The sequence below is a fragment of the Erythrolamprus reginae genome, chromosome 1 (genome assembly GCF_031021105.1).
Source record: "Erythrolamprus reginae isolate rEryReg1 chromosome 1, rEryReg1.hap1, whole genome shotgun sequence".
NCBI classification, from domain to species: domain Eukaryota; kingdom Metazoa; phylum Chordata; class Lepidosauria; order Squamata; family Dipsadidae; genus Erythrolamprus; species Erythrolamprus reginae.
This window is the reverse complement of record NC_091950.1, coordinates 148052807-148073533: the sequence shown is the minus strand read 5'-3', so window position 1 is coordinate 148073533 and position 20727 is coordinate 148052807. Positions and strand designations below refer to the sequence as shown.

General features: G+C 43.1%; 1 protein-coding gene across 1 annotated transcript; it reads left to right on the top strand.

Moving 5' to 3' along the window:
* Positions 1–3597: 3597 nt before the first annotated feature.
* On the top strand, positions 3598–19539 carry LOC139167674 (uncharacterized). The gene is made up of 7 exons (XM_070752451.1): positions 3598–4087; positions 10031–10237; positions 10925–11095; positions 12360–12491; positions 13540–13706; positions 15878–16126; positions 17436–19539. Exons 1-7 carry the CDS (start codon positions 3598–3600, stop codon positions 17631–17633), a joined length of 1614 nt encoding a protein of 537 aa, XP_070608552.1. The 3' UTR covers positions 17634–19539.
* Positions 19540–20727: the final 1188 nt, after the last annotated feature.

Sequence of the window (20727 nt, the reverse complement as noted above, 5' to 3'; positions counted from 1 at the left end):
AAGGACTGTGAATTACCTCACAGCTGCAAGCTAAGTATCTCAGAACTGATAAGGGACTTGTACAAATTACCAGTTTGTTTGGAGATTAGTGCTCTTTGCTATACCAAAAGAGGGCTTAGTTTATTTGAATTTTCATTATAAAGAACATTGTTTTGAATTTTCAAACGTGTGTGTGTCTGAAATTTGTACCTGTGAATTTTTGGGAGGAGTCTACCAGAGAGCCCGACAGAACAGCCTGGTAGGCTGAAACTTCAAGAAGACGCTAACCACCACTTCAGAAGATGCTGAAGAAGCAACGAGTCTTTGGAGAGGGCGGCATACAAATCTAAGTAATAAATAAATAAATAAATAAATAAATAAATAAATAAATAAATAAATAAATAAATAAATAAATAAATAAATAAATAAATAAATAAATAAATAAATAAATAAATAAATAAATAAATAAATAAATAAAAAAAACATTTTTTAAAATGCAGGGAAGAGCTATCATTGGAGGTGGGGCACAACAGCCTGCTCTCTCACTTCAGCCCCTGGTCAGGGAGCCTTTGTTGCTTTGTAATTTGATTTTCTGTAGCAAAAGCTTGAGATCCCAGTAGGAATCCACACTCATTCCTCTTCTTCCCAAGAGGGACATTGCTGCGCACACAACTGCAGTCCCCCAAAGAACCAGAAATCTTCCCAGCTGCAGTTCTCGTACAAGTTCCTCAGTAGCAATTCCGTTAGCTTACAGTAATTGAAAACATGATTTTACCCTTAGACTGTCCACGGCTGACCTCTCCAGATTCCCAAGAGGTCAGTAAGGGGCGTGCATAAGTGCACTGGAGTGCCTTCCGACCTCTGTCCTATTGTCTCTCCTACATCCCATATATCTTCTCTTTTATCCCTATATCTTTATTATATTCTCTCATTGATTATTTTATCCTATACTCTCTCTTCTATTCTTTCTCTAATTTTATTTCCTTGAAGTTGTCTTCTATTACCTACATTGTGTATTGGACAAAATAAATGAATGAATGAATGAATGAATGAATGAATGAATAAATAAATAAATAAATAAATAGACGGGGCTTCTCGTTTCCTCTGGAAATGGGAAGCCCCAGCTCGGATTTCCGCTGGTGTAATTTTATGCCACTCGCTTCCCCAGTGGATTTCCCACCACATCTGCTTATTGATTTCTGCACTGATTCATGTTATTGCTTCCTGCACTCAAAAGGATTTGGTGGGGTGGGGGTGGTTTACAATCCAGCCAAATGACTCTAAAACCTCCCACGGATACAAACAAAAAAATCTCAGAACGAAGCAAGAAATGGTACTCTGAACACTGGCTATGTTGATGTGACATCTTACTAAGATGATAACTGACACACGCTCCTAAGTTTTCTTGGAGATCTTGTCTAGCTTAATAGTCCTTTATTGGAAGAGGGAAGGGGGAGATGGCAATTATGACTAATTGAACAGAAAAAAAACATTTTCTGGAATTCGAAGGTTGACTCAGCCTTCCATCCTTCCAAGGTCGGTAAAATACCCAGATTGTTGGGGTAATATGCTAGCTTTCTGTAAACCGCCTAGAGAGGGCTGTAAAGCACTATGAAGCGGTATATAAATCTAAATGTGATTGCTATTACTTTAAAAACGGGCTGGGAGAAACATACTGTATGTCTAGCATCTTATGACCAAGAGAAGTTTAGGCAGTGTTCAAGGCATTGGATGCTGATGCAGGCTCCCAGGGGGAGGAAAGGAGAGTTCACCATGCTCCTCTAAAACCAGGGGTCTCCAACTTTGGCAACTTTAAACCTGGAGGACTTCAAACTCCCAGAATTCCCCAAAAGTTAAAGTTGACAAGTCTGACGGCAGAAAAAGACCTCCTGGTCCATCTAGTCTGCCCTTATACTATTTTCTGTATTTTATCTTAGGATGGATATATGTTTATCCCAGGCATGTTTAAATTCAGTTACTGCGGATTTATCTACCACGTCTGCTGGAAGTTTGTTCCAAGGATCTACTACTCTTTCAGTAAAATAATATTTTCTCATGTTGCTTTTGATCTTTCCCCCAACTAACTTCAGATTGTGTCCCCTTGTTCTTGTGTTCACTTTCCTATTAAAAACACTTCTGCCCTGGACCTTATTTAACCTTTTAATATATTTAAATGTTTCGATCATGTCCCCCCTTTTCCTTCTGTCCTCCAGACTATACAGATTGAGTCCATTAAGTCTTTCCTGATACGTTTTATGCTTAAGACCTTCCACCATTCTTGTAGCCCGTCTTTGGACCCGTTCAATTTTGTCAATATCTTTTTGTAGGTGAGGTCTCCAGAACTGAACACAGTATTCCAAATGTGGTCTCACCAGCGCTCTATATAGCGGGATCATAATCTCCCTCTTCCTGCTTGTTATACCTCTAGCTATGCAGCCAAGCATCCTACTTGCTTTCCCTACCACCTGACTGCACTCTCAAGTTATATGGGTCCCTAAAACAATTTCCAAGTTCTGGAATGCCTTGCTTACAAAAGGAAGGATTCAAAACCACCACGGCTAAGAGGCAGCAAAACCGTGGTTAACCTGTCAGGAATGCAGAGTCATACCTCTCTCCTCCGCCAATCTACTCAGATGTCAGCTCATCCCAATTCAATAACCCTGATCTCCTGACACAGACAGACAGACAGACAGACAGACAGACGGATAGATGATAGATAATAATAACAATAACAATAACAACAATTATAATAGTAATAATAATAATAATAATAATAATAATGTTGGAAGGGACCTTGGAGGTCTTCTAGTCCAACCCCCTGCTTAGACAGGAAACACTACACTACTTCAGACAGATGGTTATCCAACATCTTCTTTAAAACTTCCAGTGTTGGAGCATTCACAACTTCTGGAGGCAAGCTGTTCCACGGATTAATTGTTCTGTCCGGAAATTTCTCCTTAGATCTAAGTTGCTTCTCTCCTTGTTTAGTTTCCACCCATTGCTTCTTGTTCTACCCTCAGGTGCTTTGACAAATAGGTCGACTCCTTTGTGGCACCCCCTGAGATATTGAAACGCCACGCTAATGCCTCTCCTGACCTGAGAGCTTGAGACGGCCACTTTGGCTGCCTAAGATGCCTTTCCGGCGAAAGTTGTTGTTTTGACGAACCGTCTGTTGCGCCCGAGGGGGGGGGGGGAGGCAGCGCAGCGATGAAAAAACAGAGCTCTGCGCATGATTGGAAGCCGGCCTTTTAAGTGTTTGATCTGGGTAGGGTTCCATTTGGGCTCTCCCGAGCCGGGAGTTTCGGTCTCCCGCCAAGCCGCCGCTTTTCCTTCGCTTTCTTCTTTCCCGTTGACCCCGCTGGAGAGGGAGAGAGAGAGAGGCTGGGCTGGCCCTGGATCCCCTCAGGGAGCAAAAAACGCGCGGGAAGCCCCAGCTCCAGCAGCCCGCCCGTGCGGTCAGAGACGGGGGCGCGTAGCTCCCGGCGAAGAAGCCCACAACTCAGAAAGCCTCGGCACCTCAGGCGCTCCCGTCCGCCTCTTTCTCCTTCTCTGGGGCAGAGCGGGGATTCGTGAGTCCCGCTCTGGCCAGGCGCCGTCCGCCAGGGCTCTGGTTCCCCTATGGCCCCGCTACTGTTGACCTTGGCCGCCGCCGCCCTGGCCTGGCCCTGCCCTGCCGCCCCGTCGGAGAGTCGCTTCTCCGAGGCGCGGGTGGCGCGCTGGGCGGCGGCGGCGCTCAAACACGTGGCGGCCACTCAATGCCCTGAGCGAGGCGGGCTCTTGCCGCGGGCTCAGTGTCAGCGTTTGGTGAGGCTCTCGCAAGGGCCGGGGCCGGCCGTCTATATCTCCGAACCTGCCCGGCCCGGTCAGAAAGTGCGGGCGCTCCTGCCCGACGGTTGGGGAGACAAGCCCGGCGCGCCTCTCGTCCCCAGCCGGAACCAGAGCGGCGACGGCGGCCCACAACGAGCAGCCTTCGCACCTGCCGGGCAAGACGCCGTTTTGGTTTTGGACCCCAACCCCGGCGCCAACTTCGGCCACCCGCTTCTGCTTTTCTACGTCGACTTCAACGTCAGCCCGCGTCGGTGCCGCAGCCGAGAACGCCTCTACCCGGGTGAGTGAAATTGAAAAAAAGAATGGAGGCGGCGGACCAGAGGTGCCCCCTCTCCTTGGGCATTCTGGCCGGAGTCCAAATTAGACTTAGACTCTGTCCGTCCATCTGTCCATCCATCTCTGTCCATCCATGTCTCTCTGTCTATCTCTATCTTTATCTATCTATCTATCTATCTATCTATCTATCTATCTATCTATCTAATCTATCTCCATCTTTATTTCTACCTATCACACCTCTCTATATCTTTCTCTGTCTTTTGTCTGTCTGTCTACCTACCTACCTACCTACCTACCTAACTAACTAACTAACTAACTAACTAACTAACTATCACCTCTTTCTCTCTGTCTCTCTTTTGTCTGTCTGTCTGTCTGTCTATCTATCACTTCTCTGTCTGTCTGTCTGTCTGTCTCTCTCTCTCTCTCTCTATCTCTCTATTTATCTATCATCTACCTAGCTAGCTAGCTAGCTAGCTAGCTAGCTAGATATTCTATCTATCTATCTATCTATCCATCCATCCATCCATCCATCCATCCATCCATCCATCCATCCATCCATCTATCTATCTATCTATCTATCTATCTATCTATCTATCACTTCTCTGTCTGTCTGTCTGTCTGTCTCTCTCTCTCTCTCTATCATCTACCTACCTACCTACCTACCTACCTACCTATCTATCTATCTATCTATCTATCTATCTATCTATCTATCTATCTATCACTTCTCTGTCTGTCTGTCTGTCTCTCTCTCTCTCTATCATTCTCTCTCTGTCTCTCTCTCTCTTTTGTCTGTCTGTCTTTCTGTCTGTTTCTCTACCTATCTACCTATCTATCCAGATAGTCATGTCATATCTCTCTCTGTCAGTCAAAACGTAGGTATTGGTATAAACATAAACAAACTAAATACAGTTAAAAGAGGACAATAGGACAGGGGCGGTAGGCGTGATGGAGCGCTTATGCACGCCCGTTACAGACCTCTTAGGAATGGGATGAGGTCGACTGTAGACAGTCTAAGGTTAAAGATTTTGGGGTTTGGGGATGAAACCAGAGTTCAGGTAGTGTATTTCAGGCATTGATCACTCTTATTGCTGACGTTGTATTTTCTGCAATTGAATTTCCAGTGGTTTATATTGAGTTTGAATCTATTGTGTTCTTGTGTATTGTTGCAATTGAAGCTGAAGTATCCATTGACAGGTAGTAGTACATTGTGGTAGATGATTTTATGAACTACGTTTAGATCAGTTCAGCAGAATTGAGCCCCACATTTACCTTGTTAAGCAAAAAATGTGTGAAGTAAGTTTTGCCCCATTTTAGGACTTTTTTTGCCACATTTGTTAAGTGAATTACTGCAGTTATTAAATTAGTAAATTAGGAATCCGAGTTCTCTGTTGACTGTGCCTGTCAACAGGAACACATTGCAATTGTCATAAATGAGTCAGTGGTCAGACATTATGAATGTAAATCGTGTGAACATGGGTATGCTGCAATGGTCATAAGTGTGAAAAATGCTCACAAGTCGCTATTTTCAGTGCTGTTATAAATTTGAATGGTCACTAAATGAATTGTTGTAAGTTGAGGACTACCTGTATCCAAGTTCAGGCCATCTGTGAAAATCATTGTGTTTTGCCTTTGTCATTTCCAAGTGTAAATTTTCCAAGAAGGGGAACCTACTTGTCATTAGCATAACTGTTATCATCAAGGTTGACTCAGCCTTCCATCCTTCCGAGGTGGGTAAAATGAGGAACCAGATTGTTGAGGGCAATAGGCTGACTCTGTAAACCGCTTAGAGAGGGCTGTAAAGAAGTGTTTCCCAACCTTGACAACTTGAAGATACCTGGACTTCAACTCCCAGAATTCCCCAGCCAGGGGATGCTAGCTGGAGAATTCTGGGAGTTGAAGTCCAGATATCTTCAAGTTGCCAAAGTTGGGAAACACTGCTGTAAAGCACCGTGAAGTGGTACTGCTATTGCTATAATAATTGCATGCATGTGCGTCTTGGAGGCAGTATTTTATTCCTAGTAACTGATAGGACCCTGCATCTTTTTTGGCAAGATTTCAGAAGGGGTTTGCCACTGCCTTTTTTCGCTGGACTGAGAGTGATTGGCCCAAGGACACCCAGCTGGCCTTGTGCCTAAGGCAAGACCTGAACTCCTAGTCTCTACCTGATACTTCAACCACTACACCCAACTGTCTCTCATTTATAATCATCAAAACGTAGCAATTTAAAAAGCAATGTATGGTAGTCATCAGGACCTGTCATGTTTGAGGACAGTAGAATTTAGCTTGTGCCCAGCTTTTCTTTCCCTTAGGCTAGGTCATGCTCTTTGACCTATCCTCAGATTATCTTTTTTTTCCCTGGCTATTTGATGCACCATTTGCTTTCATCTGACTCCAGATGGTCTTGTTTACACTGAATCATGTTGCTAGATATTTCGTGCTTTCCCAGGTGGCATTTAAAAAAAATACAAGAAACAAGAATGTTGGTATAGTGCAGGAATAGGCAAAGTTGGCTCTTCTATGACTTGTGGACTACAACTCCCAGAATTCCCAAGCCAATCATGCTAGCTCAAGAATTCTGGGAGTTGAAGTCTACATGTCATAGAAGAGCCAATTTTGCCTACCCTTGGTATAGTGGATCTGAATATGAGCAATTCAATTGCTGGATCAGATAATGGACCTGCCTAACTTAGCCTTCTCTTCATTCTGATGCCTTTGGAGAATCACCTAATAGAACGTGAATGCAATAGCCGCTTGAAAGTTGGTGTTTAATATTTCTACATTGATTAGTGAGGTCAGCCTATGAATTAATGGATGGCTGCAATTGTTTTAAATTGAAATTTTTATATTGATTCATGTTTATTTTTGTTGTGAGAAGCCCTGATTCCCTGGGGAGTTGGGCGATATATAAATTTAATTAATTGATTAATTTAAAAAATTTAAAATTAATTAATTAATTAAAATATAATTGTCATGACTTGCAATCACCAGTAAGTTTTATATACTTCGTGATTTTGACTTAGTTTGTGTGCTATCATATATTTTCCTGTCTAGTGGCATTGCATTCTATATTTGAATAGTACAAGATGACCTTCTGCCATCTGAATCGCTAGGGAATAAATTATGAAATAGTGGCAAAATCATGTTGTGAATAATTATGTATACTCTGCCATATTCTTCCCCAGATTCCCTTTTTTTGAAAGGGCGAAAGCCCCACAGACTGTAGCTTTTCGTTACAGAGAAACGAATCGGGTTCCCTCGCAATTTTATATATCCAATCTTGCAACCAAAATTGCAGTAGAATAGTCTTTTTCTGATGCAGTCATTGTACACAGTATTCCAAAGTTGTTGTTTTTTTAACTGATTCACTAAATTTGATTAATAATGTTCTCTACTGATTTCTGGGTGGGTGGGTCTGGCATATGTCTAGAGTGCTAGTTGGGGTTATAAAGGGATTTTTTTACTAGATTAGCAAATAATTTAAGATTAGTGGGTGCTGAAAACCAGGGCTCAGTATTTAAATATGACTCATTCACATGGACTGAGAGTTTACTTTGTTGACATTGTTTTAAAGGAGTGGCCAGATTAGAGCAAATTATAATATGAGTCTGCAATGGAAAAGAAAAATATTTTTCCAGAAGGATTATTAAATTAGATTAAATTATTTCTTAAGGTAAGAAGTACCATACTACTTAGTAATATGGTTGAAATTAAACGCTTAAAATGGAACTTTCAACCTGTGTAAAAAAATCTTCAAATTTTATTAACAGTTTGGTGTTTATGCTATGTAATACAATGAATCCAGAACATTTAGTTAAAATAAAGATTCCTTAATATACAGTTATTTCATCCACAGGAGAAAAAAATAATAGCCAAGGTGTCATCCACAACCACACAATTGAATCCCAACTTTTTGTAAAATGCATTGTGACAAATGTAAATTAGGAGTGAGGCTCTGATCACATACTTGTGGCCCCTACCTTAACCCCTTTTATTCCAGCTGCAGATGCACCTGAAGCTGTTTATTACGAATAAAGTTACAAATCCTAAAAAAAAGACCATTCTGTATCTAAAATCATATTGTTTCTCACTAAGGGAGAAAAATTGGGATAATATATGGTAACAAAGGAGAAGCAGCTTAGTAGAGAGGTAGTAGTATAGTAGGCACCAGGCTAGAAAATGGGAGGTGGTGAGTTCTAGTCCCACGCATGAAGTTAGCTGGGTGTCATTGGACAAGTAGCCATTGTCTTTCAGTCCTGGGAAGGAGGTCATGTTAAAAACATTCTGAAAATCATGCCAAAAACACAAGGTGGTTGCTAGGAATCAATGCTGATCCAAGAATAGATGATAAAGATGACAGTAGAGATATATAGTTGATAGATAGATAGATAGATAGATAGATAGATAGATAGGTAGGTAGGTAGGTAGATAGATAGATAGATAGATAGATAGATAGATAGATAGATAGATAGATAGATAGATAGATAGATAGATAGATCTGGTAGATAGATAGATAGATAGATAGATAGATAGATAGATAGATAGATAGATAGATAGATAGATAGATAGATAGATAGATAGGATAGGATAGGATAGATAGATAGATAGATAGATAGATAGATAGATAGATAGATAGATAGATAGATAGATAGATAGATAGATAGATAGATCTGGTAGATAGATAGATAGATAGATAGATAGATAGATAGATAGATAGATAGATAGATAGATAGATAGATAGGATAGGATAGGATAGGATAGGATAGATAGATAGATAGATAGATAGATAGATAGATAGATAGATAGATAGATCTGGTAGATAGATAGATAGATAGGATAGATAGATAGATAGATAGATAGATAGATAGATAATCAGTAGGTAGGTAGGTAGGTAGATAGATTATAGATAGATAGATAGATAGATAGATAATCAATAGGTAGGTAGGTAGATAGATTATAGATAGGTAGGTAGGTAGGTAGATAGGTAGATAACCAGTTGGCTGGTAGGTAGATAGATAGATAGATAGATAGATAGATAGATAGATAGATAGATAGATAGATAGATAGATAACCAATAGGTAGGTAGATGGATGGATGGATGGATGGATGGATGGACGGACAGACAGACAGATAGATAGATAACTGGTAGGTAAATAGATAGGTAGATAGATATAGATAACCAATAGGTAGGTAGGTAGGTAGATAGACAGACAGACAGACAGATAGATAACCAATAGGTAGGTAGATGGATGGACGGACGGACAGACAGACAGATACCGTAGATAGATAGATAGATAGATAGATAGATAGATAGATAGATAGATAGATAGATAGATAGATAGATAGATAGATAGATAGATAGATAACCGGTAGGTAAATAGGTAGATAGATATAGATAACCAATAGGTAGGTAGGTAGGTAGGTAGGTAGGTAAGTAGGTAGATAGATAGATAGATAGATAGATAGATAGATAGATAGATAGATAGATAGATAGATAGATAACCAATAGGTAGGTAGATGGATGGATGGACGGACGGACAGATAGATAGATAGATAGATAACCGGTAGGTAAATAGGTAGGTAGATAGATATAGATAACAAATAGGTAGGTAGGTGGGTGGGTGGGTGGATGGATGGATAGATATGAGATAGAGGGAGACAGACAGAAAGACAGACAAGGGAGAAAAGATGTTTGTGGCCAAACTCCACGACTTCCCCCCCTCAAGAAAGTCAGATGTTAAGATAACATTGTAGAAAAAAAGTGATTAGTGATTTCCTAATTAGCAGGAAAGTCGTGACTTAGCTAGAGCTCAGGGGAATCTCCTTTCCAATCTGGAAAACTCACTGATGATCAATGCATTTATGTCACTAAGCAGATCTTTGCAGTAAAATATCTGCATACTTCCTCCGAGTGCTTTATGACAAAGGTGCTTTATTTTCTTTTGTGCAGGGAGCTACGAATGCTTGACTCCTGTACAGAGAAATCACTGCGAGAACCAGCTAAAGCGCAGACAAGGACGTGGGAAGGGGCGGAGCCAGCGCTCAGCAGGACATGTGCGCCACGAAGAACCACCAGTAGGGTTTTGCGAGATACATTTTCTGCCCCTGATAGCGGTGGCGCAGGATCTCAAACACCTGCAAAAATTGCACTGCATAGGTGGGTGTCTCAGGGTTTCCAGCAAACCTGGAAAACAGGGAAATCAGGGAATTATGAGGGAATTTGTGAAAAAAACCCAGAATAAATGAGGGGGGGAAACCCAAACTGTAAAACCCAAAAATCAGGGAGAAATCATGTTAAAAAAACCAGATCGCACTGCCTGGCAGAGTCAAGCAAAAATTAGCATAATTGTGCAAAACTTGCTTCCTCAGCTGCCGATATTTCTCCATGGCTTAGCTATTTAGTATGACGTCATCTACGGCCACGCCTTAACTAGATTTCAAGCTACAGGGAAATACCAGGGAATTTCAAAATGCTTTCCCCCTGGACAACATGAACTGTCTGCATTAGGCCTGGAGAGGGTTACAGGACAAGACCAAAAAGGCATTTTCATTCATTTTGCAATAAATAATTTTGTTAATCTGAGCCTGATTCTGTTGCATCTTTCCCCCAAAGAGCCATCATAAAAGTTGGCTGCAAGAGAGTGTCCCTCCAAGAAGCCTAAATTGGAAAGGCAAATCAATAGTTTGAAATTTTGGGAGGCAAAACGTCATAGACAATGCTGATAAATTCTGGCAGAGTTAAGACTTTGGAGCAACTAGTTCTCAGGTTCTTAAAACCAGACTTTATTAAGCTGCCCGTGTCCTCACCTCGTGTAGAAACCTCTCGTTTCTTTTCCTTCCACAGATCTCCATGGCTACAGCCCATGCCCACAGCCGCTGCCTCTTGTCGGTTCCAGCTCCACAGCTGCCTACTGCGAGCTCAACAAGAACACCCGGCGGTGTCATCGCCAGCAGTCTCCGATGTACAAGTTGTGCCGCATGTATCAGACCTGCGACCATGCAGTACTGATTACAGGTGTGGAGTGGTGCTCGGGGGCTACTAAGTAGCGCTCATTCCCATGTGGAGCTGGGAGCGAAAGGGGTGTGGAGAGAGGAGTTTATTTATTTTCGTTTCGACTTCCTGGTGAGTCAGTGGGGTAACACCTGGGGTCGTTGATGTAGCTGAGGTATGCTGATTAGTTAATGGTTGTAGATTAGGCGTGATATCCTGAGTAGTTGGAGCTTGCAGGCTACTTGATTGTTTTGCAATGTGTGTTCTGAGTCTGATTGCAGTTTCTATGGCTGGGATACGTTTGAGGGCTGGTTTCCAGATGTCTGGTAGGCGGGAGGTATCATCCCGCTTGTTCATATTTTGGGGATGTTTTTCTACGACCCCAGGTGTTACCCCACTGAGTCACCAGGAAGTTTCTACACAGCAGGCAATTGCTGAGCCATCAAACCACACCCAGCCACCAGTATTTATAGAAGGAAGGCAGCTCAGGTCTCGCTGTGTTCGCCCTAGAACAAGGACAGAAACACCAGCCTGAAGATGACGAGTAGGACCTCGTCGAACCCAGGACCATTTCAAGGCAGTTAATTTATAGGACCATCCTAGTCTCCCTTAATTTTAAAATTCCAGCTAAAAACATTTGATACATACAGAATATAGTTGTCGGCTATGAATAAATTAACTGCCTTGAAATGGTCCTGGGTTGGGCCTAGAGGCAAAAAGGAGCTGTGACGTTCCTTCAATATACCAGAGTGATCCGACATAAAAAAAACATATAACCCCTCCCTGGTACAGAGCTGGAAGGTATCAGGTTTGATAGCTCAACTGCTAATTCTCTGCCTTACAAGGCAGAGGCTACCAGATCGAATCCCAGTAAGGAAGGGTGTGGCTAGCTGATGAGGCCAGAACAAGGCCGAAATGGGACCATCCTAGTCTCCCTTAATTTTAAAATTCCAGCTAAAAACATTTGATACATATATATATACACACACACACACACACATAGTAAAATACATGATGAAGGTTATAGAGGAGATACTCATAGTAAAATATATCCAAGAAAGAATAGAAAAGAAGATATAGTAATAGAACAAATCAATGAAAGAATAGAAGAAAGGTATAGAACATATAGGAGAGCAATAGGACAGGGGACAGAAGGCACTCTAGTTTGTACCCACTGAGCACTGCAACAGACCCTTTAGAGAAGGATGAATGCAGGCAGGGACTGTAGGAGCTCTTGTATTGTTTTGATGCATCTCATTTGAAGGTGTTGACCCTCATTCTTTTCCAGGTGGCTGGCAGGAGCAGGTCACCTATCCCCACCATGCCCAGAACCTGTTGCTTTTCTACCAGATGCTTCGACGAAATGGTTTCCGCCAAGAGCACATCAAGGCTTTCTTTGCCAATGAGGGTCAGGCTTCAGGTACTAGAACAAGCCTTCTAGAAGGGATGAGGAAGTCCCTTGTTCTTCTGTGGAGAGAGTGGAATTGTCAGTATAGAAAGCTGTTCAGTGTCAATGGCATTTGTGATGTGTTTTGGGGCAAGAATCCCCTTTATTTCAGCAGCAGTTGTATTTCCTTTCTCTCCCTCCTCCTATTCTCCTTCCCACCACACTTAAAGTAGTTCTTTGGATTAGAAGAAGACACTCTAGTATGGTTCATCTGTGGAGATGCCTTTGCAGTTCCAATCTGGAAGCACAGAGTCCAGCATAGTTGGGGCACTACGGTGTTGTAGTAACTATGGGTGTTATTCTGTGATGCTGTTCAGAGTTTTCTATCAGTTCATTATACAAACACATGCTAACATGGAGAAACAACTTCCCACTAATTACTATCAGGATGCCAAATTAGTTCTCGCATGTCCAAATTCTACTCCGCCTTAGCTACTGAAAGATATGTAATCAGTGCCACAATCAATCAACCCACCATCAGCCCCAGATGGCCGGTCTCTGAGAAGACAACTATTGGGTCGATGGGTATTTTCCACAAAGGAGGCATGAGTGATCCTGGAAAATTAGAGCTGTAAATAGAATAGCTAATTTATTTATATAAATATGTATGTATGTATGTATGTATGTATGTATGTATGGTTGGTTGGTTGGTTGGTTGGTTGGTTGGTTGGTTGGTTGGTTGGTTGGTTGGTTGGTTGGTTGGTTGGTTGGTTTTTATGCCACACTTCTCCTTAGAGTCAGGGCATTTTACAACATGTTAGCAATAGCACTTTTTTAACAGAGCCAGCCTATTGCCCCCACAATCCAAGTCCTCATTTTACCCACCTCGGAAGGATGGAAGGATGAGTCAACCTTGAGCCGGTGATGAGATTTGAACCGCTCGCCTACAGATCTACAATCAGCTTCAGTGGCCTGCAGTACAGCACTCTACCTGCTGCGCCACCCCAGGAAGGATTGGATGGGAAGACATCAACTAAAGAAGGGTAATGCCAGCTGGTCTTTCCCCATCTTCTTTCTGCAGTGGAGATGGGAAATGTGCAACCAGCTACAGAGAAGTTGGCGATCCGGTCCCACTTGGCGCTTATCTGCCGGAGCCTGCACTGTGCTGACACCCTGGTACTCTACCTCAACAGTCCAGCTTCCAGTGATGGCACCATGTTCTTGTGGGATGCTAACCATAATGGCATTGTGAGTAGGGCCTGGTGGGAATTGATTGGTGGGGAGGATTCACAGCAGGATGGGTTCCAACCAGTGAAGGGCTACCAACACTTTTACTACCACACTGTGGGCGTGGCTTATGCAGGACGCCCTGCATTTTCTTTCATCTTACAGTGCAAATTGGGTGCTCGGGGGTGGAGCTCCATTTTCACTACCCCACTGTGTTCCCCTGCCTCCCGTCCATCCGGGCAGCAGCCCACCCCTGGTTCCAACCAGTGAAGGGCCGCACTTACCTTTTCCTACTGGATCGGTCCTGGAGGCCGACGCAAGCACGCGTGGGGGTGGGTACGCGCACTCCCGTGTGAGAATGTGCTTCTGTGCATGTGCAGAAGCAAAGAAATAGATCAAAAGTCCCCAAATCTTGCGCAAGGATATTCGCAGGTGGGAGATTTCAGCGATTTCTTTGCTTCCATGCATGCACAGGAGCAAATTCTTGTGCGAGGACGTGACGGGGATGCCACTTCTGCTAACGGATAGGCGATCCCAGGTGTACCGGGGGCAGCCCAACACTGGCTCCAACTTACCTCGCTGCCAGTTTGCTCCCTCCCACGACTCACAGGCATGTATAAATTGGGGTTGGGGAGGAGGAACTAAGCAGAAAAAAAAGATCACGATCACATGCACAGTGCTGGAACTTGGTTTCTGCGCATGCTCAGAAGGGAAAAAAATCTTTTTTTTTTAAATTAAAAATTTTAAAACATTTTTTTAAAAAGATGGCACTACAGAGCAGCACTGACCAATCCAGTTTGGTTCACGTCAATGTGACATCACCAATGGGTCACTACTAGTTCTGGTGAACTAGTCCAAACTGGGAGAAACCCACCCCTATCCACAATAAAAACAAGAAATGGCTGCCCCAAAGATGTGCCCCCCCCCCCGCCATAGGCAATTTAACTTTCTTGTTTTTCTTTGAAGACATTTTGCTTCTCACCCAGAAGTTTTTCCTAGGTCCATAAAGAGGTGGAGATGATATAGCCTGCTACCTAGTTCTTTTTGAGAAGTTATTGTTACAGCTTGTTGTGGTTAGTTCTGGCCCAGCTCCTGCCCCAAGGAATGTGGAGGTGGATGTGGGGGAGACATCCACATGCCGCAGGTCTGTTTTGCTCCCGATGGAACCTGCTGACGAAGCCTCCTCTGACCAAGGAAGCGTGAGTGACAGGGAAGAGGGGAGTTTGGCAGACAGCCCAGGAGGAGATCAGTCATCTGTATCATCCCTGGATTCTGAACAAGAATTAATGACACATCCACGGTAGAGTGATGCATAGGAGACAACAACTGAAGGATTATTACAAGAGAAAATGAGGCCACCTGTGGTTGGGTGGGGCTGCTGTAATTAGTGATACAGATAAAAGTGCAGCTTGGTGTTTTAGCCTCATGGCAGTTTATCTGATTCATTGTTTCATCAAGATCGTGGTTTTTGTGCTGTTCAGGATTGTGGGTGTGGACTCTCTGGACTTTAGAATTGGACTCAATTTCCCAGTTATTGGGTGAGCAATTGGATTGCATTTAACCTGTGCCTTGTGTGTACCAGAAAATCCCTTTGACATTTAAAAAGGGAGCTGTTTCTGTTTTTCTGTTTATAAAACCTTTTGGGTTTTCCTTTTATCGTGTGGTGTGTGTCTTCCTGGACTAATTACCCTGTAATTACGGGCGGTTGAAACACGCCGGCAGAACACAGCTGAGCCAACCTCCTCTATCATCATTAGCTTATATAAGTCTTTAGAGAGGTCTCCATTAGACTATTTGAATGTGGCGAGGGTTTTTATTGAGTGGAAATGGACGATGAATTGAATCGGACTTGTGGAAGGAGGAAGGTATCATCCTCACCTGTCCCGACATGTTCTGAGCAGCCCAATGGTAGGGAGAAGAGAAGCTGACAGACCTGCAGGTAGACCCAGCCCTCTCTTCTCATCTGCCCCCTTCAAAGGCCCATCTAGCTCTTTCATCCTTGCCTTCAGGGAGAAAGGCAACAGCACCTTTTGCAGAGGGTGCTGGCCCCGGCTTGCTCTTTCCATCTTAATCCATCTCCTTTTAACTTCAGGGTGGGAGAATTCCCTTGATCTCCGGACCATAGAGTTCAGGTGGGGGGAGCCCGGACGGAGGAGCCGGTGTTAATGAGCTGCCCTTCCCCCCCCCAACAGGCTGATCCTAAGGAGCGTTACACCATCCCAGAGCTCTTAACAGACTTGGAAAGTTGCAATGCCCGACGGGTCCTGCTCTTCCTTGACCAGAGCTATCCAGGGCCATTGGTAAAGAAGCTTCGGGCATCGCAGCGCCATCCCAATGTGGTGTTGGTACATAGCACCCCTGTCCTCCGAGGTGGATCAGCTTTTGCTGAATTCTGGGCAGCATTGCAACCTGACCAATGTCTACTTCAGCACACTTTGCCGGTAAGTGTTTAAGGCAGTGCTTCTCAATTATTATTTTCTGGTTATGCCATCCCCAGAATAAGTAAACATTTTGCACACACACACACACACCTCAACTCTATGCTGGTATTGTTTGCAATATTTGGCATATTTTCGCTGAAAAAACTCAAGCGGCTTATCAGCGTGATTGGAGTGTAATGTATTTAAGTGACACCCCTCCCCTTTTCCACTTCAAATGTACAGTGGTACCTCTACTTAAGAACTTAATTCGTTCCGTGATCAGGTTCTTAAGTAGAAACATTCTTAAGTAGAAGCAATTTTCCCACAGGAATCAATGTAAAAGCAAATAATGCGTGCAAACCCATTAGGAAAGAAATAAAAACTCAGAATTTGGGTGGGAAGAGGAGGAGGAAGAAGAGGAGGACAGTTGCTGCCCAGAGCGAAGGGAGTTTTTCTTTTCTCTGGGCACTGGCAGAGATATAACATCCATTAAAAAACCAGGACAAACATTACAAATACAAACTTCATTAGATAAGATTCATGAATTTATGGTTAAAACACAGAAAACGATGTCACATAATCACGAAGAAACAATGTTTCTTTCAAAATGGGACCATTATATTAGTGAATAGTAATTAAATATCTAAATGGCAAAGATTATATGAACATGAGATTATTCTCAATACAAGTTGCTGTATTATAACCCTAGAGCAGTGATGGCGAACCTATGGCATGGGTGCCATAAGTGGCACGGGGAGTCCTATCTGCTGGCACATGAGCCATTGCACATGCAGCTCCAATGTGCATGTGTGTGCCAGCCAGTGGATTTTTGGCTCACACAGAGGCTCTGGGAGGGTGTTTTTGGCTTCCAGAGAGCTTCCGGGGAGATGCGGGAGGGAATTTTCACCTTCCCCTGGCTCCAGGAAAGTCTTTGGAGCCTGGGGAGGGTGAAACACGAGCCTACTGTGCCCACCAGAAATTGGGAAACAGGCCATTTCCAGCCTCCAGAGGATGTCCAGAGGCTGGAGAAACTGTTTTTGCCCTCCCCAGGCATTGAATTATGGATGTGGACACTCATGCATGCACAATAGCGCGTGCAGACCCTCTTTCGGCACCCGAGGGAAAAAAGGTTCCCCATCACTGCCCTAGAGGTTAGGTAGTGTATTTTGTATTGTATTGTTTTGTTTTGACCATTCTGTGTATGTTTTTGTTTCCCTTTTTTTGTTGCTTTTTAAATATAAAAATCTTAATAAAAACTATTTTAAAAAAAATTATTCTGAAAGTTATCAACCGCTTTTCATACTGAAGCCAGTTTCTCCTGCTTTTGCAGGTGGGTTCGTGGTCTGCAGTCTTCGCCTTGGGCACTCCAATCCAGATGCTCAATGTCACCTTAGCAGGAGCCCCTTGCCATTCTGTGCCACCCTTAGGAGAGGAAGAACGCCAGCGTCGCTACCACGGCTGCCAAAACCTACCCACCATGTTGTGGTATCAGAGCAGGCACCAACAGGAACTACAGCAGGATGACTGACCAGGGTGGGCACTGTCTTGGGGGTGTCTGTACGAGGCCCAGTGCCTTGTTCTGTAACCAGAGAGCCTTTTTTCCAAGGTGGTTTTCGGGGGCTTTGAGGGACCCAGATGTAATTACCACCAACAGTCATCCAATGGGTGGATTATGATACTGTTGTTGGATATTGCCATAGTAGGGAGAAACTTTCCTAGTAATTTGTCTGCTGTGGACTCTACAGAGTTGTTCAATTTTCCAAGGCAAAAGAGAGAGAAGCCCATGTGCCATTGTTGGTTCTTTGCATATTGTTAAACATAAAAGCAGGTGTGAAAATGTTAGACCACAAGTGGGGGGATGACACTAAAAGACTTCAGCCATAAGTCAGAACATACGAGGGTCGTCCAGAAAGTAATTCACCACATTTTTTTTCTTCAACAATTATTTATTGAATACAATGAAACCTACACACAAGAAAGAATGATGTTTCTTCTACACTCCCTATTTTTCCACGCAATCTCTGTCCCGTTCAATGGCCTTCCTCCAGTGAGACACAAGGGCATGTATGCCCTGTTGGCCACCACTTCTTGTTCTGGTCACGAAGCCATTTCTGCACTGTGTGAATCACCTCTTCATCATCCTCAAAATGTCTTCCATGACTGTTCTGTCGGGCTCTCTGGTAGACTTCTCCCAAAAATTCACAGGTACAAATTTCAGACACACACACGTTTGAAAATTCAAAACAATGTTCTTTATAATGAAAATTCACTTAAACTAAGCCCTCTTTTGGTGTAGCAAAGAGCACTTGTCTCCAAACAAACTGGTAATTTGTACAAATCCCTTATCAGTTCTGAGATACTTAGCTTGCAGCTGTGAGGCAATTTGGTTTAGTTTCAAAGCGGGGGAAAATCAGCACACAAAAAGTCAAAGTCAGTAAAGCAGTCACGAAACACAACGATCAGATAATCCTCCACAATGGCCAAACCCACAGGCTGCTATTTATAGCAGCCTCACTAATTACCACAGCCCCACCCAACCACAGGTGGCCTCATTTTCTTTGATAATAATCTCTCAGTTGTTGCCTATGCATCGATCTCCGCATGCGTGGCTGTATCATTAACTCTTGTTCTGAATACAAGGAGGAGCTAGATAATTGATCTCCTTCTGAGCTGTCTGCCACACTCCTTCTCCCTGTCACTCATGTCTTCTTGGTCAGAGGAGCCTTCATCAGCAGATTCCACGGGGGGCGGGGGGCAAAACAGGCCTGCAGCATGTTGATGCCTCCCCCACATCCACAGTCCTTGGGGCAGGAGCTGGGCCAGAGCTAACCACAACAACGATGAACTGTACTTTTGTCGACTGCAGATTCTCCATAAACTGTACACAAGCATTTGTGAATGTTCCCAACAGTTTCTTTCTCCATAGTGAGAAATTCAATGAGAACACGCTGCTTATAACATACATCACTTACAGATGCCATTTCGAAACACTGCTGCAGCCACGCTATCTGTCTGAAGAAACACAAAATTTACACACGCACTCCTGACATTTCAAATAATGTATATCTAAAGTTTCACATTCGCACCATTACCGTAGGCTGAGAAAAAAAATGTGGTGCATTACTTTCTGGGCGACCCTCGTATTTGGGGGCAGGGGAGCAGATCTCTAGGGCGACAACTAATGCCAGGGAGAGTAGACAATGCACAATGGAGGAAGTACAAGTGTAGAAGAGTAAAGCATCTACACTAATGTACAAACTGTGCTGCTCTCTTGCCTATAGAAATCTTCCCTCCCCATGCATATATTAATTCCCCCCTCATGTTTTTCTGCATATAATACTCAGACCATCCTGGTGAGACAAATGTGGGTGGGAAGAACAAGTTTTGAAACAATCAAGTTCTTGAATAATAAAAAATCCCCCACTGTTCCTCAATTTCCAACTGTTGGCTGTTTACTTGGCACGGACACCAATACATTTAGAATTAATACAGGGGTGAATGCTCTCTTGCTGCTGCAAAGGGAATCTAGCAAAGAACTTCAGGAAACATGGCTACCTGTTCCTGTTTTGGGAAGAGTCATAAACTTGGGCTGGATGTTGGGATTAATCCTGATGCAATCCTGATCCAATATGCTCCTGACCTACAATAGGCTAAATGTGCTCATTAATTTCTAACTGAAGCAGTTACTCCTCTGTTGTTTCAATAACTGCAGCTGCAGAATTTTCAGCCATCCCATCACCCGATTTTCCATAAATACAAGCCTGGTCATGTGATGCCTTGACTATGATCACAAGGACTTACGACCAAAATTCCAGCACCAATTGTGGTCATAAGTTGAGAACTATCTATAACGGGCCTCCAACCTTGGCAACTTTACGGCTTGAGGACTTCCAACATACACTGGCTGAGGAATTCTGGGAGTTGAAGTCCACAAGTTGTAAAGTTGACAGGGTTGCAGAGCCCTGATCTACAATATGCATATAAAAGACACCTTGGCGTGGTAATTAAAGATGCCAGCCTAGAAACTGGGACACAATGAGTTCTACCTAAAGTCAGAAGACACTTGGGTGATTAGGCCAGTCCCGCTTGCTGCCCTAGGAAAAAAGCAATGATAAATCAGTTTTTAATAAACAGCTGCAATGAGGACTTTCAATTTGCAGCACTTTCCTCCAAGTTGTTGAAAAAAATATAAGAGTTCAAAGTTGGTATTTAATGGGTTTTTGCAAAATTTTGGCTATCTTTGATGCCCTGTTTTATCCTGTGGGACAGCCTCAATCCTCTTCAATTTAGTACCATTAGAAAGAGCAGACCCTCTTATTTAAGAATATATTGTTTTAATTTTGGTGTCTTCATATAAGGATTGGAAAAATGTCCTCAACTATTTGCGGGCAGCCTGTGATTCTGCACTGCAGAAAAAAGTGACTCTTTTTTCAATAAGCAGCATTTTTTAAAGTCCTCATTGCAGCTGTGTACTTAGTACACCTGCCAAAAATCAGCCTGAAAGGCCAAGTAGTTTTGAAACTACAGCAGCCTGAAATTTGCTGTAAAATGCATTTTCGAGGACATTTTTGCAAAGTTTGAGCCTGAACCATGTAAAAAGTAAGAGGACTAGGTACATGGGG